Source organism: Carcharhinus amblyrhynchos, chromosome 3 (assembly GCF_965287045.1).
Source record: "Carcharhinus amblyrhynchos chromosome 3, sCarAmb.v2.hapA, whole genome shotgun sequence".
NCBI lineage: Eukaryota > Metazoa > Chordata > Chondrichthyes > Carcharhiniformes > Carcharhinidae > Carcharhinus > Carcharhinus amblyrhynchos.
In genome coordinates this window covers 22,069,671-22,093,079 of record NC_137326.1, presented here as the reverse complement: position 1 = coordinate 22,093,079, position 23,409 = coordinate 22,069,671, and the positions used below count along the sequence as shown (strand labels likewise).

Sequence of the window (23,409 nt, the reverse complement as noted above, 5' to 3'; positions counted from 1 at the left end):
CCTTGGGAGGAGAGTAACTGTAGTCCTGGCAACTTACCCCACATAGCCAGTTGCACCTCAGTTTATGTCTAATATATTAAAAGGATTAAAAACAAGAAAATAATTTCTCTTTATTCCCCCATGCCCATTCCCGTTGGTGGATTCTTTTCTCAAATGCATTTTTTGAATTGATTACAGATTTTGATCTATCTCCAAACTACAGACAATCATTTCTAATTAGCGAGATTTTTTTTCTTTCCTTGACCTACCATATTGCAGGAATTAAACAGGATTGTCTCCAGTAATTGCTAACATATTGTTGTAATATGTAATATTTAAACTCCTGAATAGTGAATTCAATATTGTGAAAAGTGGATTGCTGCTTCTAAATCTTTAACAATAGGATTAAATGAAGCTGTTCATGAAACAACTGAATAATATCCACATCATTTTAGTGGATGCGATTGACAAAGATTGACATCAAGTAACTGACATATTAAAATTAATTTTATAATAGCGCAATTAAAAAGCAATTTGTAGCAATGATTCCTTTACTATTTCTGAAGATGCATTATATAAAACATTTATCTGAGCCAAAGTAAAGATTTTTTTTAGTGCTTTAAATTTGAAAATCATTTAAATAGATTTTACACTTGTGGCTGTTTTTCCCTCTAAGAAGTATCGTTGCCACAGCAATTACACTAATCATAACAAATGTTTGGAGAAATCATCTGAAATGACTGCTCTGTGTGGGAGTTGGGAGTCCAACAACGTGCCTTCGTACAGGAGCTCAAGCAGTGACAGGCTATTGCCTTCCTGGGAAGGCGGGGTTTGTAGGAAGTGACAGGACCATAAATATGAGGGTCCACTGTGGCGAAAGTGGGAAATCAGGCAGCTCAGTCAGAGAGAACCTTAAACAAGATTGCTGCATTGTGTTACCGCTGAACAAGGCTTCACATCTCCCTATTACTCCTGCGGCAGGCAAAAGAAGTTTACAGAAGACGTTCTTCCACGAGGGTTAGGTCTGCACATACAAACCTCTGCTGAGCAGAAAGACTTGTGTATTGTGTGTATACTATAGGACAGCATGAATACCCGGGTGACTGGCTTGCTACTCTCAATTCTGACTCTGAGGCTTCAGGAGGTTGTGAATGGATGTAGCTGCCTCCCAGTTCACCCACAAATAGTATTTTGTAACTCTGATATAGGTAAGTCAAATGTTCCAACTAATTATATAGTGTTGCTGATTTTTGTGTTTTTAATTACATATTTGAAGACTTTCAGACTTGGAAAAAAATATTATCAGTTTACTTCAGGAAAGCAGGGAGTGTACTAAATATTGGAGGGAGGAGTGGTATCAAATTGAAATGTCACTTTCTGAAGCTTAACTATGAATAGCAAATACAATCTTTTTAGTACACAGCTCAAAGCAAAGGATTTAAATGCCATTTTTAAAAGTATACTAAAGTAGCGGTTTTCATTCCGTCATTGGAAATCTGCCAAACACTTCTAAATGTAAAAAAAATTAAAAACAGCATTTGCATTTCTTTGGGAAGGACAATTCTCTCTCCGCATACTGATTAGTTGTCCTTAATATTCAGGTAGAAAGATCTATGTGCAAATTAAAAATCCCCTGATCTTCATTTTAGATAATACAGCCAGTGGTTGGTATTTCATAAAGCAACTCTCTAATCCCCTTTGTAAACTTTAGTGCAGAAGGCTGTTTGAATAGTGACTGATCTGATGATAGCAATGACCGCTTGCCAACTTAGGGGCTTCCTATTCAGTGGCAGGAACCGTTAACCTAGATTTTTTTTCCCCATTTGGCTAGATGTTGTAACACTAAATTATAGGCCGTTGAACCATCTCAAATGAAAATCAAATCATAACTGCCACAAAAAGCAGAAACATTCAGTGGGATGAAGAAAGCAATAATTAATAACACGGCTGAACCTTTTGGTGGGGTGAACTGAGTTTACAATGAATAGAGAGAATTCGGTCAGTGTTTAATTCTGCGAGACCACCAGAACTATTGCTTTTGCTGCCTCTGTTCTTTACGGTTACAAGCAGGAGAATTGATTAAACCTGGGCCAAGCACCTTTTACTGTCCTTTTTCTTTGAAGTGATTAGTAGTGTGGCACTCAGGGACAGCTTGACAATGTAGCTTTTGTTCCATGAGCCTGTCCCTTCAATAGATTTCAGCCAGCGCACAGCATGCCAAACTAGACTAAAGCTGCACATGAACTGACAGCTGAAAGATTCTTTGGCACTTTGACGTGTGATATTTAGTATTTATCTTAAACTGCAGTGCCACAACACAGACTGGAAAAATGAGTTTGTGTAACGATTCTCGGACAGGTTTCCACCACTCAAACGAATCAACAGAAATACACACTTGTATTCCATTTTCTTTTCATTTGATAAAGTACCGGTAATGTTAAATTACAACATTCTTTACTGTAACTGAGTCTGAGTCTGTTTCGAGACAGCCTCAGGGTTCTGTTTTAATGCACTATCTTTTCAGTTTGCTTCACAAAGCTATCCTCTGAACACAATTCGACATAATGGAATTTTTTTGGGCTCCTCTTTGGGAACCTTAGCAAAGGAATGGAAATAGTCCCAAAATCTTGCAAGAGAGAGAAAAGATTCCTCTAAAGCCCAGGATAAGATTGATAAACACAGCGTCACTTTCAGACTTAAGAAAATGCAAAAAATAATCTGTAATGTTTTATGCTAAAGATTACACACCAACTTTGGGAGCCGAGGTTTTTTGTTTAACTCCTCGCATGTTTTTCGTTTACATCAGCAACACTGAATGTTTTACTCAGTGCCCCTTTATCGAGTGCAAATAATTAGATTCTCAGGGCAAAAGTTTGTTTCCCTCTAATGCTAAAGTCTGCATTCAAGAATTTAACAAAGTCACCCTGTGCAAATGAAGAAACAGGGGTTATGTGCGGTGTTGCTGGTTTTGCAGCAGACCACCCCTCGCCTGAATACAGAAAAGCCCTACTGCTGCTGATCACCAAAAGACGCTGGCCTCTTCTTACATATCAAAGATGTTCATGTGTGTGGTTAAGGTGCTTAATCCTCCTGTAGGCATTCTTAAGGATGAAAAAGGACAGAATTCAAATTGTCTGTCTTACATTTAATCACGCAGCAAGCATTTAATTGTATTGTTGAATGTTTGCTTTGAAAGTCAGTTCTTTAATTACTGTGCCATCAGGCAGTGAGCACCACAGTCATTAGAAAACCTTTGATGTGTTCGCTAGGAATTAGGGCAAACATGTAGAAGTGTGAAATTTAGGTAACAGCTAAGACAAAATGTGCAGCCACTTTCACTAAAGCTCTACTTTACTAGCAGTGGGCCACACTAGCAACTGTAAATGATTTTTCATCTTCATGAATATTTGAACAAAAATGTCATGGGACTTAACTCTTACAAGATAATGCCCTACAGTATCAGCCTTTTGATCAGTTTAAATGCACCATTATAGAATTTTAAAACTATTCAACAAACATAATTTGTGCCATTATTAAAGTGGAAATTGGACATTGCCTGCCAATAATCACAACACAGTTAAATGCTGAAATGAAGAAGTCGCTGTCTGGAATGTACGGGTTAGGTTGACTGGACATGTTAAATTGACCCTAATTTTGGTAGGATTAGTAGGGTAAATATGTGGGGTTAAGGGGGTAGGGTGGGATCGTTGTCAGTGCAGGCTCGATGGGCCGAGTCGTCTCCTTCTATACTGCAGGGATTCTATGATAATGATACTGTGCTTCTGTACAAGCTAAGCTATAAATGTATTCTGACCTGTGACTTACTAGTCAAGTACATTGACCAATGTCAAGGTGTACTTACATGATATATAATACAATGTTGACCATTTCAGTGTTAATACCTTTTAAGGCATGGTATGTCTCAATTATTGTCAACTTCTCAATGACTGAGAATTAACTTTTACAAGCCTGGAATCTCATTCCTTTAGACTTTAGTGATATTTGGAGATTTAAAATACGTATTTTTCACTTTCTCTTTTTGCAACTTAATCCAATAGTTTTCCCTCTCTTAATTTTACTTTCTACACCTTGACATTAAATTTCCTATGATTCTCCTCTGTCAGCAAAGTTTGGGTGTGGGGTGGGGGAAGGTGGATGGTGGTGGGGATGTATTGAAATTTTCCAAGGCTGAGGAGGGTAGATTCAAGTGCACGCAGGGAGTTGAATTCCTAAACTGGAAATCTCTGGGATTCACAGGGATAGGATTGAAGGTGAGCAGTGATTTCCCACTTGGAAATGTCAGGTAAGTATGCAGATATGTTATTAAACACTGGTTTGACAGCCTGTTTCCCCAACTTCTTAGCAAAAGCAGCAGAGGCAAATGAAGAGCAGAGACAGCTTCTTTACTGAAGCTGACAGCGTTCAAAGGTTTTGCTCAGTGAAAATGAAGAAAGGCTACTGCCGAAGCACTTCTCCCAGACACAGCTATCGCTGTTTGACAAGTGCTTGCCATCTTCTTGGAAAGCACTTCATCTGTTTAGCACTTCACTCACCCTCAGCTGAATTTCCTCATGCCAGCCTTCACCATGGCATGCGAGCAACTTACGCAGCAGCAGCTCCCACCTCTGATGGGGGAATAAGAAGAGAAGCAACACCATCGCCAACTGCACCAGTTGCCTTCTCCTCTGCCCCAGAAGGGCAGAAGCGACCAGTGCCAATCTAGGCTCAAAGGAGACTAAACTCCCAAAACCAGGTACCCCAGGCACTGAGGGCCAGCTCTCTGGACATGTGTGAATACTGTGCATCAAAAGGCTCAGGCACTCATGGCAAGTCACTGCTGTCACCTGCAGCCTGTGTGACAAGGACTCTTTTCCAATGGAACACAATCATGAACTGGAAAATCTTTCCTTCACACATTTTTGAGAGTCACTCCCTGTGGATTCCTGGATTTTTCACATCCCAGCATCTGATTCTGCTGCCTGACAGAATTCACAAATTATTTTTGATCATGACACTAAACGTGGTGGGTAATCAAAGTCAGCAGCAGCACCTAATGGTTTCAGATCTGATTTGCAGGATTCAAGTCAAATAAATAGTGTTGGGCTAATATTGGATTAGAGCTACAGTTGAAGCATTTTACAGAAGGCACATTTTGATGCAATCCACAAAGGGCAGCCCCTAAAGAGCAAACTGCTCTCCCCACCTCCTGTCCTTTAAGCACTTAAGTTTAAAAAATAGACTTACAGTTCCTGCCTTGCTGCCCAAGCCATATAGTATTATCAGCATCAGCTGGCTTGACAACAAGCCTAATTGACCCTTAATTGTTTATTTAAATGTGGCAATTGGATCCTGCTCCCTTTCCCCCACTGGAAGCAATGATGTAGTGGTACTGTTACTAGACCAGTAAGATCTGAGACCTGGATTCAAATCCCATGATAGCAGGTGGTGAAATTTGAATTCAATAAAAATCTGGAATTAAAAGTCTAATCATAACAATGAAACCATTGTCAATTGGTTGATGCTCAGAAAGGACAGTAGGACTAGAGGGCACAGCCTCAAGATAAGGGGGGTGCAGTTTAGAACGGAGTTGAGGAGGAACTTCTTCACTCAAAGGGTGGTGAATCTCTGGAATTCTCTGCCCGTTGAAGTGGTGGAGGCTGCCTTGCTAAATATACTTAAGACGCGGGTAGATAGGTTTTTGGTAGGCAAGAGGATTAAGGATTATGGGGAGAAAGCGGGAAAGTGGAACTGAGCCACGACAGGTCAGCCATGATCTTATTGAATGGCGGGGCAGGCTCGAGGGGCTAGATGGCCTACTCCTGCTCCTATTTCTTATGTTCTTAATTGTTGTAAAAACCCATCACTAATGTCCCTCAGGGAAGAAAACCTGCTGTTCTGGCCTACATGTGACTTCAGACTTGCAGCAATGTGGTTGAATTTCAAACATCACCCTGAGGTGGGGAGCACTTAAGGATGGGCAATAAATAGCAGCCCAGTCAGAGATGCCCAAAATGAATTTTGAAAAATGTTATGGGGTTGAGCTCAGGGATGGGTGGGAAGGATGACCACCCCATTTTATGTTTCCATCCCCATGGCAAACATGTCCAAAAGGAGGATGTAAAATTCAGCCCAACATTTCAAGTCTAATGTCACTCTTCAGAAAAAGTTTATTTATTAGTCACAAGTAATGCTTACCTTAACACCGCAATGAAGTTACTGCAAAATTCCCTTACTCGCCACACTCTGGCGCCTGTTCAGGTCAATGCACATCTTTCAGGTTGTGGGAGGAAATCGGAGCACGCGGAGGAAACCTGCGCAGACACTAGGAGAACGCGCAGACGCCAGACAGACAGACAGTGACCCAAGCCTGGAATTGAACCTGGGTCCCTGATGTTGTGAGGCAGGAGTGCTAACGACTGTGCCACGGGAGACATGGATTGATGTTGGTTTAGTATTATAGAACATTCAGAGTTTGAATAGTTCTTACCACTTTGCTTTTCTTTTTGAAAATAATATAAGTGCTATCAGGCATTCACATAAACTCAAGTGAACCATTTGACTTTCTTTCAGCTTCAGAAGGCAAATGCAAGATTAGCTTCAAAATCTAAATGAAGTTTGCCACTTGCATTGTGACTTGAAATCTGATCCACACAAGGTGTAAAGATGGCCTTTTGCATTTTGGTTTAAAAGGTAAAGTTAAGCAGTGCTAGGAAGAGAATAAGCAGCAATAATTATAAAAATATTTTCCTCTCTCAACGTTCAACATGTTTCTGAAAATCCTTCACATGGATCTGACTTCATGTCATCATGGGTGGCATGGTGGCACAGTGGTTAGCACTGCTGCCTCTCAGAGCCAGGGACCTGGGTTCAATTTTGGCCTCGGGTGACTGTGTGTAATTTGCACATTCTCCCCATGTCTGTGTGGGTTTCCTCCGGGTGCTATGGTTTGCTTCCACAGTCCAAAGATGTGCAGGTTAAGTGGATTGGCTAGGCTAAATTGCTCCTTAGTGTCTGAAGATGAGTCGGTTTGATGGATTAGCCATGGTAAATGCATGTTCTATTCATGTCTGCATGGCATTTCTCTGGGTGCTCCGGTTTCTCCCACACACTAAAGATGTGTGTAGGTTAGGCCATGTTAAATTGTCCCTTTGTGTCGGGGGATTAGCAGGGTAAATACATGGTGTTACAGAAATATGACCCGGGTGGTGTTGTTGCTGGTGAAGGCTAATGGGTCAAATGTAAAGGTGCTATGATTAGCTATGTAAAGATGTAAAGATGCTATGATGCTGCACTGTAAAGATTCTATGATTAAGCAAGTGACAACTTTGGATTTAATAGTCGCAATGAGGTCCAATTTCAGGGACCAAAGTTGTACGCTCCATCATCAGCTGAAAATGTCAGGGCATTTTTCCTGCATCCCTGTCTTTAATGGACATCAGATCATATGCAAATGTGAGCTCCAGTGCTTGTTTTAGGTCCCTTCACAGAAATAAAGGTCCTTCAGTAGCCAAAAAAGGTGCAATCACTGTCTAATGTAAGTGTTGTCTTAAAATAATTTAATGGACCTTCCTGTGGAGCCAGAAAGAACAGGAAAGCTCACCCTGGATCCACCTCATTATTGCCAGCACAATCTGCTGTGCTCCTGCTGTCCTGACCTGTGGCTGCTGCCAGTGAGGTACAGCACATGATCAGAAATTAGTTGCTGCAAATGGAGCTGCAGCAGAGACCTGCGGTTCACCTCCATTATTTAGAGGAATCTTGTGACTGACTTCACCCCAGCTTCAGGCCTCCAGGTTCGTGTAAGTGCTGGCTGCGAATTACTGGTTCAGGGCCTGAAAACAGACCCTGACGAGTTTCTACCTCACTATTGGCACACAATTAAAATGATCACATCAGATTTAGCAACTGACGTCCTGATCGAAGACTGCTTGCTAAAGTCTCTGGTATCACTGTTAAATTGGTACTGATGGAGCTGACAATTTAAACTGACAATCAGAAACGGCTGCTCTTTTTTCGTCGAATCGCTACAGTGCAGAAGGAGGCCATTCAGCCCGTTGAGTCTGCACCGACTCTCTGACAGAGGATCCCACCCAGGCCCTTTCCCATAACCCCAAGTATTTACCCGCTATTCCCCCTAACCTACGCATCTTGGGTCACTAAGGGGTGGTATGGCATGGCCAATAGCCCAACTTGCACATCATTGGAGTGTGTGAGGAAACCGGAACACCCGGAAGAAGCCCACGCAGACACAGGGAGAATGTGCAAACTCCATACAGGCAGTCACCCGAGGCCAGAATTGAACCCAGGTCCCTGGCACTGTGAAGCAGCAGTGCTAACCACTGTGCTGTCTGTTTTGAAAGTCCCAGTTGCAAATAGTTTCACAGACATTTCCTTTTCTTGTTCTACACTACACTGCAGGCAAAATGCAACTGACCATTTCACAGAGGACAGGTTCAATGCAGGATATGTGAATTAAGGGTGAATGGGAGAGTTTAACCAGGTTACTGATGTTTCTTAAAACAGATCAAGTAGAGGGGATACACATGGTATCATTGTCATTCTGACACCTCCTTGGTCGAGAACATTGTAAACTGAAGGGTGAGCAGACAGTTCTACAATCTAACACTGCTATAGAATGGAACTCTCAGGGGACTGCACCAGAATAACAAAACACAGCAGCACTGCAATGTTTCAACAACATTTGAAGCATGCTATCAAGAAAGCATCTACAATTAGACCATCCCTCTAATTATTGCTCATATCTGTTAGAGCTTTACATCAGCAATTTCTATACATCTTGCATGTGTCCAAAATGGTTTGTTTACCATGGTATTTTACAGGTTAGAGATCACTTGTGTTTGTAAAATAAAATTAATCTAAATTTGCATTTGCAGTCTGTGCTTTGTATCTCTCCCCCTTATGTCCTGGTCAGAGACTGGCAATGTGAGGTGTGAGGAATTGTCAGTGTGTTAACCCACTCTGCTGCCCAGAAGCAGGGCAAATAACAGAAACATTTAGTTATAACAAAAGAAATTGATCCAGAACACATCATTTACAGTCAGGAGTTAAATAATGTTAATATTGCTTGCTCTTCACATCATTAAACTATGAACAAATAATGTTTCCTGATTCTGGCAATAACATATTAGTTCCCCTGAAAGGGTTGGATATGGAATTTATTGAACGAAATTCCAAACACTCTGTGATACATCATCAACACAATTATCATTGAACCAATCCTAACAGAGATGCCTTAATCTAACTAAAAAGTCAGAAAACAGGAACAAGAATGGCCATTCAACCCTTGAGCCTTGAGCCAGTGTGCCATTCAATTTGATCATGGTTGATCTGTATCTTAACTCTATTTCCCTGCCTGAGTCCTATAACCCTGAACATCTTTGTCTAATGAAAACCTCTCAATACCAAATGGAAGGGCTTGGAAAAAGAAACGAAAACAGAAAACGCTGGCAACATTCAACAGGTTTTTTAAAAAATTCATTCATGGGCCATTGTTGTTGCTGATAGTGCAGTATTTATTACCCAGTCCTAGTTGCCTTTGAACTGAGTAGCTTGCGAGGCCATTTCAGAGAGCAGTTGAGGCCAACCACATTGCTCTGGAGTCACATATAGGCCTGACCAGGTAAGGATGGCAGATTTCCTTTCCTAAAGGACATTAGTGAACCAGATACAATTTTCCGATAATCGACAATGGCTTCGTGGTCATCGGTAGATTCTTAATTCCAGACACTTTTTATTGAATAGAGTTTAAATTCCACCATCTGCTTTGGCGGGATTCGAACCCAGATCCCCAGAACATTAACATACATCAACTCACTTAATCATCTTAAACACTTCAATTATGTCATCCCTAAATCTTCTGCACTCAAAAGGGAATATGAGCCTTGTTCATGAAACCTGTTCTCATAACTTCCATCCTTTTAGCCCTGATATCACCCTGGCAATGTGCATTGTGCTCCTTCCAGGGGCACTATATTCTTTTGGTGATTTGGGGCCCAGAACTGTGTACCCCAGATAGTTGCGACCAGAGTTTATACCTCTGCAACATAACATCCACCTTCTTATATTCTAACCTTACTAAGGTGAAGAACAACATTCCATAAGAACTTAGATTACTTTTTGTACCAGTCGAATAGTTTTCTGCAATTCTTGCATTCAAACCTCTTAATTTATCTGCTTATCCACTGTCCTTTGAATTATACCATTTAGATCTATCTAGGATCTCAAAGCTGATAACCTTTCATTTTTCAATTTCCATTTGCAGATTTCTGCTCCTATCTTCACTACTTACCATGCCACCTAACCTAGCATTGGTAGAAAGCTTGGATAGATAGATAGATAGCTCTCTAATACTTTATTTAAGTCATTATTTATACAATGAGAAACTGAGACCCAAGTACCAAACACTAGAATTCATCATTAGTCCACATCCTGCCAATTGGGCTCCATATCATTATCCCAATCCCTGATTTCTACCTGCTAACCAATGCCCCACCCATGTTATAAGGCAGTCTTCAATTCCAATCTTGTATGCAGAACATTATTGAATAGCTCCAGGTGTCCAGATGAATAACATTCAGAGGCATTCCCTTATCTACATTCTCATAAAACTGAAGTAGATTATTTTGATATCAATTATCTTTACAAATCCTGACTCGCTTACTGTGATGATACTTCGCACTTAGTCATTCTCGCCCTAATGACCGAGTCTAATTAAGAATTTTAAAAATGCAGACTTGCAAATCAACAGGTAGATTTCCCCCTTGGCTAACAACATCCACAATTTTTTTTTATATGAGAACTGCAGGACAGGATCTCAGCCTTCATGTGTTATCGAAAGGAATGTGTAATGATAATAGGCACCAACAATATTACAATGGAATGAAGCAAATCTTCAGGAATTCAAAAATTAAATTGCTTCAGAAAAATGCTTTCCACAATTTGAACCATTTCAGAAAAAATTTCTGTAATTTTAGTTGATTTCTGCCCGCTTTCAAGCTATTTAGTACTGTGTCAATTGATGCTACTCTTGGCTAACTTTCATTTTTTAAGTTTAAGTTTTAGTTTATTTATCAGTGTCACAAGTAGGCTTTCATTAAGCAGATCTGACAAATGGTCATCTAGACTCAATGTTGGCTCTATTCTCTCCTCACAGATGCTGTCAGACCTCCTGGGTTTTTCCAGCATTTTCTGTTTTTGTTTCAGATTCCAGTTTCCACAGTATTTTGCTTTTATTTTGGCTTACATTAACACCGTAATGAAGTTACTATGAAAATCTGCTCGTCGCCACACTCTGACACCTGTTCAGGTACACTGAGAGAGAATTTAACACAGTCAATGCACCAAACCAACATGTCTTTTGGATTATGGGAGGAAACCAGAGGACCTGAAGGAAACCCATGCAGACACTGGGAGAATGTGCAAACTGCACACAGACAGTGACCTGGAGCTGGGAATCGAGCCCGGGTCCCTAGCGCTGTGAGGCAACAGTGCTCACCACTGTGCTGCCATGCCACCCAATGAGCAATGGATTTAAGGAGAAGGTACATTGGAAAAACTTGTTTTCCTCTGACAATTTGTGAGAGAAGCCCTCAAGTTAATTTAGATGTGACATCGCCCCTTGGTGTCAGGAAGACTGGCAGGGTAAATATATGGGGTTGTGGGGATAAGGTGTGGGGGGATTGTTGTCGGTGCAGGCTCGATGAGCTGAATGGCTCCTTCTGCACTGTAGAAATTCTATAATTCTACTCTATGATTTATTAGTTCAGCTACACTGGAAGCTGATACTTTATTGGATAATACTTAGTTCTGCTGTCAGCGTTTCATTTAGCATTGTCATAAATACTTACAATAATTTGAGAGATGTAGCCGTCTTCTGAGCTGTTACAGTGTGAATCCATCAGGGCCTATGAAGCATGTTCATTTTGATTTTGTACAAAACTGGCTGCAGTTGTTAAAACGATTTTGAGGGTAGTGAACCCAAATTTAGTTTAGTCAATGAGCGTACAGAGGAAGAAAAAGCACGTTCCAGTTTTGTGCTGTTCCTGTCTCATGCCACCAAGAGATCTGAACTTTTATCAGTGCTCCATCTGTCCACGTTTCACAACTGAGGCTATAACAGCTGTATTACCTCCCCCATGGACTATTATTTTAAGGAGTGCTAACCTGCCTCAGGCAATAATCATTTTTACAGTGCTCTGCTAAAAGCAAACCAGAGTTTAAGCACTATTCCCCCTTCCCCAGGCAATGTATGTGTGGAATGTGCACATTATATATACAAAACATGTAGAGGGCGGTTCTCCCTCTGTGCGGCTTGAGTAGCATAACAGGCTCGGAAAGATCAGCGAGGGGCTTGTCGTGGGCATCGCAACCTGTGTCTGGCTGATCGTGAGTCTCCCAGGCAATGTTTTTTGATGTAATCAGCCTTGTGCCGGAAATCAACGCAAAGCTAATTATAATATTGAAGTTGCCATTTCAATGTCATTAGCCAGCCCAGGACTGTAGTCTCCGGGCTCGCTGCTGTCTCTCCCCGCTGCCAGGAGAGGCTTCCATCAACGAGGATTACAACTGGTCCCCATCAATGGAGACCAGGCATGAACACCCCACTGTTGGGGAGAGAGGTCATTGAGGCTCCTCTGGGAGGTCAGGCACAGGAGGGGGTGCCCCTTGGGAAATGCCAACCTGGCACTCTGGCACTGCCCACTGTGCACTATCCACCAGATACTGGGCAGTGCAAAGGGGGCAGGGCCAGAGGGGCGGGTCCTATTGGTCGTGGAGGAGGCGAGAACTGCTGCACACTCTGCAATGGGATTGGTGAGAGGGGGAGGTAGAGGTGATTGGGCTGCATATAGTGGGGGGAGGAACAGGGTTAACCATGGTGGGGGCTAGTGATTTGGGCTGGCCCAGAGGGGTGGGGTTGGGCAGACTGGCGACTTGGGGGGTTGGGAAAGGGGGATGGGCAGGTAGGCCATAAATCAGGGAGGGGCGGTTGGGAAGCCAGCGATCGGGAGGCCAATGATGGGGAGACCGATGCGCATGTGATGATCTCCCCACTACTGCATGCTTGAGAAGCCAAATTTGCCCAAGTGAGTCACACTCCACACCTACTGGTGTGAACGTCCTGGCGGGCTGTGGAGCACAGAGATTCATGAAGCAAAGTACGCCCAAAAACAGATAGGAAAATCTCCCATTTTCCTGGCTGTTTGGCACTTAGATTTTGGGGGGAGACGCGTGCCCATAGCCTTATCACATACTAATTGCCATTCCCCTTCCTCTATTCCTTATTCATAGGGCAATACAGACAAAACCTTATATTCATCCAAGACTCAGTTGGATGATGGGGGTGGGGGAGGGTGTTAAAAAGAGTTTTCATGACGGGTGAGCTAAGACGAGCTGGATAGGTCAGTCATTTGTTGTTATTTTGTGAATTGCAGTTTTACCCCGCAAAGTTCAAGGCTAAGGCCCTAATTTCCATTGAGTTAAAAGGATGGGTTGGATCTGGATCCGGATGTCCTGCTCCCATTTCAAGCAGATCACATTTTGGTCAATAGGGTAAAGGGGGCAGACGTGACTCAAACATGAAGGAAATGCAAACTCAGCTGTAACCATTACCCTCAACCCGCAGTGCGGGCATTATGAATTTTTAGAGTAGTCATAAATGCTCTTCTATGTTGGATAAGGTCCGTAGATCTGCCAAACTATGAAATTATTTAAATCTCCAGACCTCTAAAAGTTTTAAATAGCCTACCCGTGCTAGAGTATTTTTAAGAAAATCAAGCTGAGAAGTTATTTAAATCCCAAACCATGTTGAAATATAAAAAGAAATGATCCCATTCATGAACGCCCATTCAAAATATTTAGATTTACTCAAGTATTTAATCCCTATAAAAACAAAGAGACTTGTATTCATAATCCCACAAAAGAGGCTAATCTTTTCATAATAATAAATATGAGCAAAATTCTGCAGAGCCTAGAAATCTGACATGAAAACAAAAAAATAGCATTTATGGAGAGAGAGAGAGACAGAGTTAACATTGTGAGTCTGTATGACTCTTCTTCAGAACTAAAGAGAGGGAGAAACCTGGTGGATTTTAAACTTTTTAAGAGAGATGGAGCAGGTGAAGCAAAATATAAGGTCTATGGTAGGTGTGAGCTGGAAGTGGTTGCACAAAGATATTTAGGGCACAGGACAAAGGTTTGGGGCAAACCCCAAAAGCTTGTGAGTTTACTATCAAATAAACTCGTTGGACTTTAACCTAGTGTTGTGAGACTTCTTACTGTGTTTACCCCAGTCCAACGCCAGCATCTCCACATCATGATGTGGGAGTAGAAATCCAGGCTTTGGACTCTGTAGCTGAGAGCACAGATATTCTGCGCCCTTGATCATTAATACCTTTTTATTGGTTTAAATAAGGTGTGTTTAGTATTTGATGAAATACTTTGCATTAGTAAACAGTTCACTTCGCACCTTAGCTGGAGTGGCTAAAACTCATGAGTTTAAATTTAAAAAAAACCTTGTGTTTTTCTGAAAGAAAGCTCTGATTTTTTAAAATCTACAGATATTCAAGACCAATGAAAATTATTCCTACCTATGTGCTAAGTGGACAATGAGATTAATTACTGGGCAAAATGGGCACTGGTTAAAGCTAAAGACATCTGAGACACCAGACATTATGAGCAGAATCTTATGCCCTCCCCCTTGGCAGGTTTGGTAGCAAAGGGGAAATTTAATTGAGTGAGAGGATGGAAGATGTGGTCCCCACCCACTTTGTCTCCATCTGTGGCAGAAAGTCCTGTGGATGGCCCACCACTAAATAAGGCTATTAAGCGGGCAATTAGAGCCTCATCCCAATATCACCAGTGTTAACCAAGCAGCAAGTGTGAATTCACCATGCTAAGAGCACAGCAAATAGGTTTGCTTTCGGGCTCCCCAGGGGGGCTGCATGGTTAAAGGCACTCACTCAATGGATCAAGGGACTTGGCATCGGGCAGGCGAGAGGCCTGTTGACACCCACCACCCTACCATTATTGCAGACCCTCTCCCATCCCCATCCTAAGATTCCCTTCCCGCCATCACTCACCTCCGGCCTGGTATCCAGTGATGACACTTGGTCTGAGGTGAATTGCCATACCAACAGTAGACATCACCTTCCCCGTGGTGCTACTGTTTAATTGAATTGCCAGCCTCCAACTGGCCAGCAGCTCTTGGCAGGTGGAACTTCCATCCCTGCGCTCCATAATCCAGGATAAAGGCTGACCACTGGAGCAAGGTGCAGCGATCTTCCTGAAAAGAGGCAGCAGGGGACTACTGCCAACTGGGACCCTCATTGCCTCCACAAGGTTCCACCCAATACCTCAACAGTAAGGAAATCTACTGGCCAATAATCACCAACCAGATTTCAATTACACAATTGGATGAAAAAAGGTATTCTTTTAGTTACCATTTAAATAAATTTCAATGATAATAACTGAGAACTTTCAACATTCAGCTCTATAAAATTAAGATTAATATCAACAGGTCAAATATACCAATACAGTAAACATTCACTAGTCTTCCCAGCTACAAACACTTGTTCTGAATTTTGTGGCAATGCTAAAACAATGGTACTCTCTGCTGACCTCAAAGAAAGCTACCCACAAAGATTTAGTTGTGCCAGGTACTTCCCATTCCTTGGTGTCATTTTGAATCTCATACTAAGTTAAGGAAACATCCAGGCATCCAGGACTAGTGATAACATCAATCAGAGCAAGCAGCCAATCGCATTGAAGCATTCTCACGGACAGCAAACCGGCAAGTAAAATGTGTTAATCATTCATTTCTAATTAAATTTTAAGTGAAATAATTTATCGGGAAGAACACACTGGATTAATGCAGAAGCGGAAATATCATTAAAAAGCATTTAAGAATACTATCATAGTGGAGAAATTTGTCATTGCACATATAAAATCAACTTTCCAAAGCTAGAGAGATTCGGCAGTGTTTTTTAAAATTAATATGGATGGGACATCACTGGCAAAATTAGCATTCATTGATCATCCCTAATTGCCCTGGAAATAATTTGATGAGCCACTTTCTTAAATAGGGAAGGCAGTGAGGTAGTGGTATTGTTTCTGGACTAGTAATCGAGAGACCCAAGATGCTGCTTTGGTGACCAGGTTCAAATCCCACCATGGCAGATGGTGAAATTTGAATTCAACAACAATCTAGAATTAAAAGTCTGATTAATGACCATGAAACCTCTGTCGATTGTAAAAAATCCCTTCTAGTTCACTAATGTCCTTTAGGGAAGGAAATCTGCCATCCTTACTTGGTTTGACCTATATGTAACTCCAGACCCACAGCAATGTGGTTGACTCTTAAATGCCCTCAGCTGAAGGGCAATTAGGGATGGGAAATGAATAATGGCCAAGCCAGTGATAAGCACATTCCATGAGCAAACATAAAAAAACTTGCATTCCATCTGGTATAGGTACACACACAGCGCTGTTAGAGAGTAGCTGGATTTAACCCACATCTGCTCTTTTAGCCTAAAATAAAAGCAAAATACTTCGGATGCTGGAAATCTGAAATAAAAACAGAAAATGCTGGAAAAATCCAGCAGGTCTGTCAACATCTGTGGAGAAAGAAGAGCTGAAGGAGACCTATATGGACTCGCCATGGGTGCTGCCTGCTGAAATTTTCCAGCATTTTCTGTTTTTATTGCTGTTTCGCTGGTGTTTATGTGACTGCTCCAGTTAAGTTTCTGGTGAATAGTGATACAGACGATGTTGATGGAGGGGGATTCAGTGATGCTGACGTTGTAAATGTCAAGGGGAGGTGATTAGATTATCACTTGTTGGAGATAGTCATTTGTGTGGTGTGAATGTTATTTGCCATTTAATAACCCAAGCCTGACTGTGTCCAGGTCTTGCTGCATGCGAGCAGGGAGAACATCATTTTCTGAGAAGTTGTGAATGGATTTCTACGCTGTGCAAACAGCAGTGAACAGTCCAAACACTGATTTTAGTTATGCTTGCTGCTGTTCCTGGTATGCGCTCTTACACTCCCCACTGAACTAGGGTTTGCCCCTGACTTGATAGTAACGGTAAAGTGAGAGGGATATCGCACCATGAGGTTAAAGGTTATGAAGGAATGCAATTCTGCTGTTTCTGATTGCCTACAGCATCGGTTCTGAGCTGATGGATAAGTTCCAGCCCCACATAACATTTCGATAATGTCACACAACACAACGGGGCATATCTTCAACGTTTCAAAGAAGCTTCATAGAATCCCCACAGTGCAGAAGGAGGCCATTTGGTCCATCAACCACAATCCCCCCCAGGCCCTATCTCCACAACCCTGTATATTTACCCTGCCAGTCCCCTAGGACTAAGGGTCAATTTATCATGGCTAATCCACCTAACCTGCATATCTTTGGACTGTGGGAGGTAACTGGGGCACCTGGAGGAAACCCATGCAGACATAGGGAGAATATACAAACTCCATATAGACAGTGACCCAAGCTGGGAATCGAATCCTGATGCTTGGAAGTAGCAGTGCTAACCACTGTGCCACCATGCCATCCTTAATGTGAAGATGGAACTTTATTTCCACAAAGACTGTACTATAGTTACTTCAGTCAACACTATCATGGACAAATGCGCCTGTGACAAATAGATTTGTGAAGACAAGGTCAAGTAGAATTTTTCTTCCTGCCGATTGCTTCATTACCTGCTGAATGCCCATTCTGGCAGATAAGTCATTTAGGAGTGATTTAATGTGTTTAAAGTTTATTTATGAGTGACACAAGTAGGCTTACATTAACACTACAATGAGGTTACTGAAAATCCCTTAGTGACCACATTCCAGTACCTTATTCGGATAAACTGAGGGAGAACTTATGATGCCAATTCACCCAACCAGCTGTGGGGAGAAAGTGGAGTACCCAAAGGAAACCACACAGATATAGTGATGTAGTTTCAAATCAGGATGATGTGTGACTTGGATGGGAACTTGTAGGTGGTAGTATTCCCATGCCTCTGCTGTACTGGTCCTTCTAGGTGGTCCACAGCTTTGGTTTAAAAGATTCTGTTGGAGAAGCCTTGGTAACTTGTTGTGATGCATCTCGTAGATGGTACACACTGTTGATATTGTGTGTCTGTCGGTGGTGGAGACAGTGAATGTTTAAGGTGGTGGAAGGGAGGACTTGGATGGTGTTGGGCCACTTGGGTGTTGCACTCCTCCAGGCAAGTGGAGAGTACTCCATTACACTTGGATCTTGTAGATGGTGGATAGACTTTGGGGAATCAGGAGGTGAGTTACTTGCTGCAGAATTTCCAGCCTTTGGCCTGTTTTTGCCCCCATACTATTTACATGGCTGGCCCAGTGAAGGGTTTCCAGTCATTGATAACCCACACAGGATGCTGACGGTGATAGGATCCAGTGATAATAAATTCTACTGAATGTCAAAGGCGTATGGTTAGATTCCCCTCGTGTGGGAGGTGGCCATTGTTTGTGTGACACAAATATTACTGCCACTTAGCAGCCCAAGGCCAAACGTTGCCCAGGTTTTACTTCATGCCGACACAGACCGCTTCAGTATATGAGAGGTTGTGGATGGTACTGAAATTGTGCAATCATCAGTGAAAGTTCTCACTTCTGACCCCGTAGTGTTGGGATGATCATTGGTGAAGCATCTGAAAATGGTTGGGCCCAGGGCTGAGATTATTGGCTACTGACCATCACAACCATCTTCCTTTATGCTTAGCTATAACCCAGCCACTGGACACTTTGCCCGGATTACCATTGACTTCAATTTTTATACAATCATAGAATCCCTACTGTGCAAAAGGAGGCCATTTGGCCCATCGTGTCTGCACCGATTGCACAATCTCGCCCAGGCCCCATCCCCTTGACCCTATGTATTTACCCTACTTGTCCCCCTGACACTATGGGACAATTTAGCATGGCCAATCAACCTAATCCGTACATTTTTGGATTGAGGGAGGAAATCGGAACACCCGGAGGAAACCCATGCAGACACAGGGAGAATGTACAAACTCCACACAGACAGTGACGTGAAACTGGAATTGAATCTAGGTCCATGGAACTGCGAGACAGCAGTGCTAGGCACTGTGCCACCAGGCCAGGGGCAGTGTTAAGTTCTCATCAGCTTCAGTGAGTTCCAATTGCTGGTGATAGGGTTATGGAGTTTGGGGTGAAGCTAAACACAACGGCTATGGTCTTTCGAAGCTGAGCGGAATAAAGGTGCAGCTCATTTAAAACTGGACGTTGATAAGTAGCCTTACACACAGCAGCAGTTAGGAACAGGAGATAATATCACCAAGGAACAGTATATAGCTCCAGATAATGACAGTGCAGTGTGGGACTCTGGAGGTCACGATGTGAGGGAAGAGAAGCAATTGTTGGAGCTTTGGTTATGATTGGATAATTGATAATCCTTTAGAACCGAGATGAAGAGGAATTTCTTCAGCCAGAGGGTGATGTATCTATGGAATTCTATGGAAGGTTGTGGAGGCCAGGTCATTGAGTGTATTTAAGACAGAGATAGGTAGGTTCTTGATTGGCAAGGGAATCAAAGGTTACGGGGAAAAGGCAGGAGAGTGGGATTGAGAAACTTATCAGCCATGATTAAAAGGCGAAGCAGACTCAATGGGCCCTATGGCCTAGTTCTGCGTCTATATCTTATGGTCTTATGGAGAGGGAAGAATTGGTCAAGCAAGGTTAATTTCATGAAACTGGTAAAAGAGGTGTTAAAGGAGCCTCATCGTGTGTTAAAGAATGTAAAGGAAAAAGAGGAGAGATAATGCACCATGATCACAATTGCAGAGAATATTGTTTGTACTTTGGTTATGGCCATTTCTGTACTGCCAGAAAAATGAAAACCTGATTGAAGGCATTCAGATAGGATGATGAAAGCTTGAACAGAGCTGTGAAGAAACATGTTGGAGGATATCAAAGGGAAAAGGCATGATAGTTTGCATAGATAGAAGGATGATGGATGGTCAATTTTGAAAGGTAGCATACAGCAGTGTTATTATATTTGGAGTTAGTTAGATGGCATCTAGAAAGGCATGCACAAATTAGCTCGTAATGCTTTGTAATATGATCATGACTCCTCTATTAAACACAGTTTTTTTTACCCTTTCCAAGCTACAGTATTGTGTGTACATGTTTGTATCAAGTATGTAGTCCATGTTAGAATATTGCCTTGCCATGTTGCATTTAAATGTGATCTCTGCTGTTATTTCCATCAGCCTTTTTACGCTTTCTGTTAGCAAAGGCTTCAAGAACATTGCCACCATTGATCAAGCACAGTTAATTAAAGATTAGGATGTTGTGCATTTGTGTGGTTACAGATATGAAAATTAAATTTACTAATTTGAAATTCAAAATAATAGAATTGGTTTAATTTAAATATCCTCAGACCAAATTAACACTCACGACCTCAATTAGTAATTTTATTTTCATTTTGTAAACCAATGATCTGCGCTTGGGACAACTGAAAGGATATTAATATGTGAGTGTACAGATTAAAAATACTGAGGAGAGAGAAGCAGGGATTAAGTATGTAGCAATGGAGTGAGCTGTGGAATAATATTACTCATTTTGCTTCTGACTGCATTGCATATGTGACTGAATTATACAATGAGTTAATCTGCAGGCAGCAGAAGCCTGAAAAATAACATTTTCTTTCATCAAGTAAAGAAATTACAAATAAGAAAGACTTTTCCCAGCAGGGCATGCAAATCCATTATTGAATGTTTTTTCATGAAATGTCACACACTGCCAGCTAAACCATTTACTGACCATCGCCATTCAAAATAAAGTGTTTCTGTCCTTCATATTAAAAATATTCTGCTGCAGAGATTAAGAAGGTAAAATTATTTTAAGTGTTTCAGCTTTATCCCACAATAAATTAGTTATCACCAGGAGTATTCTACTGGCAGCACAGGACAGGGGTTGACCGTTAAGTAACAGCAGCAGAATATTAATTATAGCAAAACGTCTGATACGCCAGATGCAGTGGGACTCCTAATATACCCAAGCTGTGCTTGTCAGGAATGCTTAACTGTAGTATCTTGATGCAGAGTCCATTACTGGGAGAATTCACCATATCAAATACACGATGGAATTGTCATACACAGTTGCATGAAAGGAGGAACAGCTTCTCTGACTCTTCAGGATCAGTCCCCCAACTGACACAACCCCTGTCACACCCTCCAGACTGCAGGCCCAACCCAGTGACCAGCTTCTTGAAGAAACTGGCTGATTTTTGGTTTTCTAAAACTGATGAGAAGGAAATTGTGACACCCAGCGTTTGCTGATTAAGTTCAAATAAGGCCTAATGCTGAAAATGACTTTCGTCATTTAGGCTTTGTTTAAATGATTGTTTCATGGGATGTGAGCATTGCTGGCTGGGCCAGCATTTGTCACCTATCCCCAACTGTCCTTGAACTGAGTGGCTTGCTAAACTATTTCGGAGAGCAGTTAAGAGTCAACCACATTGCTATGGCTCTTCAGTCACCTGTAGGTCAGACCGGGTAAGGATGGCAGATTTCTTTCCTGAAGGACATTAGTGAGCCAGATGGGTTTATATGACAATCAATGATAGCTTCATAATGAAAACCACTTAACGCCCAGTTGGTATAGGACTTTGGTGAACATTGCATGCTCCCTCCCTCCCCCCATTGATATCACTGAGATCAGGAGTTTACAACTATTGTAGACTCTCAATTTGTGCACTAAAAGCATCCAAACTACTTTGCACCATAGTATTCCATGCTCATTCAATAAACTTCTGAGAATTGATTCAGCTGGGTAAATAAATATCCAGCATGCCCATCAGATTGTTACTCTGCTCGTTGCTTGTTACAGCTGACACTAAATTTCAAAGTGTATTTAAAGCACCACAAATGCATGAGAAAAATGTGGAGCGGCATGGCGAGCTTTCAGGTTCATATTCAGTGGATGCACCATGAACCTCAAGTCCATTTTGGGCTGAAGGAAAAAACTCCCGGCTTGGGTCACTGTCTGTACAGATTCTGATGTTCTCCCTGTGTCTGTGTGGTTTTCCTCTGGATGCTCCGGTTTTCTCCCACAGTCCAAAAAATGTGCAAGTTAGGTGCATTGCCATGCTGAATTCTCCCTCAGTGTACATGAACAGATGCCGGAGTGCGGTGACTAGGGGAGTTTCATGGCAACATCATTGTAGTGTTAATGTTAGCCTACTTGTCACACTAATAAATAAACTTAGTTACCCATTTTATATTGTTGCAAATATCCAACTTCAACCTTTGCCCACCCTCCGCCTTTGTTTTGGCTCTTGCCAGACAAACAGGACAGTGATAACAATAATAGTGAGGAACGTACAGACTCTTATAAGACGAGAATATTTCTTTGCATGTATATAACATTTGAATCCAAACAAACTCAATGAATCATTTGCACTGGTTTGACATTAAACCTGATAAAAATAAATGCATTAAAATAAGAAGACGTTAATTTTTCCTTCATCTAATGAAGCTCATTTAGTACTGTCAACTGTGGAAGTTACTGCAGGTACAGTGTTTCAAAAGCTGGCAACATCAGGACCTAGTCTATATTTGATTTTGGATCTTGCTGGTTTTTTGGGTTGGGTTCTTTGGACTGAGTTGGGTTGGGCAGTTTGGGTCAGGTTAGATCAGGTCAAGGGTCACCCGGTCCACTTGGATTGTGGGAAAAGATAGCTGCATGAAACAGATAACAGGTTGACGGTCACTGTGCCAATGCAACACCTGGTTGAATAGCCAATGAGTTATTTTACTCATCTAATGATAATTAAATATCACGCACGGCAGGCCTAAAAAATGTCCAATTTTTGTGCATGGCATAGCCAGATTTGAGACACTGTACCTGTATTTAATTTTTGATGACTTTGATGCATTAAATAAGACTTACAGTTGCAGCTAAACTCAATGAGAAACTAGGCTCAAAAGGAGAGGGACACCATTGGTATGACTGACTAATGTGATCATATCCCTTCTAATGAGGAAAACTTTTACCATTAGCACAGTCAGATATTTGAAGCATGTCAGAATGAAAGACCTTTCTTCTGAATAAGAATAAAACAATTGTTGTAAAAATATCTGTCTAATTGTGGCTGCACAGGGCCTTGATAAGTCTGCACCTGGAGTATTGTGCACAGTTTTGATCTCCTTACCTAAGAACTGGTACACTAGCCATTGAGGGAACGCAATAAGGTTCAACCAGATTGATTCCTGGGATGGCAGCATTGTCATTTGAGAAGGACTCGACCTGTATTGACTGGATTGTAGGTACTCAAATTGAAATGCATGAAATCCTGACAGGGCTGGAGAGGCTGGATGCTGGGATGTTGTTTCTTCTGGCTGATGCAGGGCCTGGGGGTGGGG

The 23,409-nt window shown here is 41.8% G+C and overlaps 2 protein-coding genes across 3 annotated transcripts in view; one reads left to right on the top strand and one right to left on the bottom strand.

Moving 5' to 3' along the window:
* The window catches only part of syn2b (synapsin IIb), a 348,709-nt gene that overhangs the window by 83,451 nt on the left and 241,849 nt on the right, over positions 1-23,409 (bottom strand). The window lies entirely within an intron of this gene.
* The window catches only part of LOC145337251 (metalloproteinase inhibitor 3-like), a 29,551-nt gene continuing 7,026 nt past the window's right edge, over positions 885-23,409 (top strand). The window contains exon 1 of the mRNA XM_080182044.1: positions 885-1,187. Within this exon, the coding sequence (XP_080038170.1) occupies positions 1,067-1,187 (121 nt within the window). The 5' untranslated portion in view covers positions 885-1,066. The remainder of the gene's footprint in view (positions 1,188-23,409) is intronic.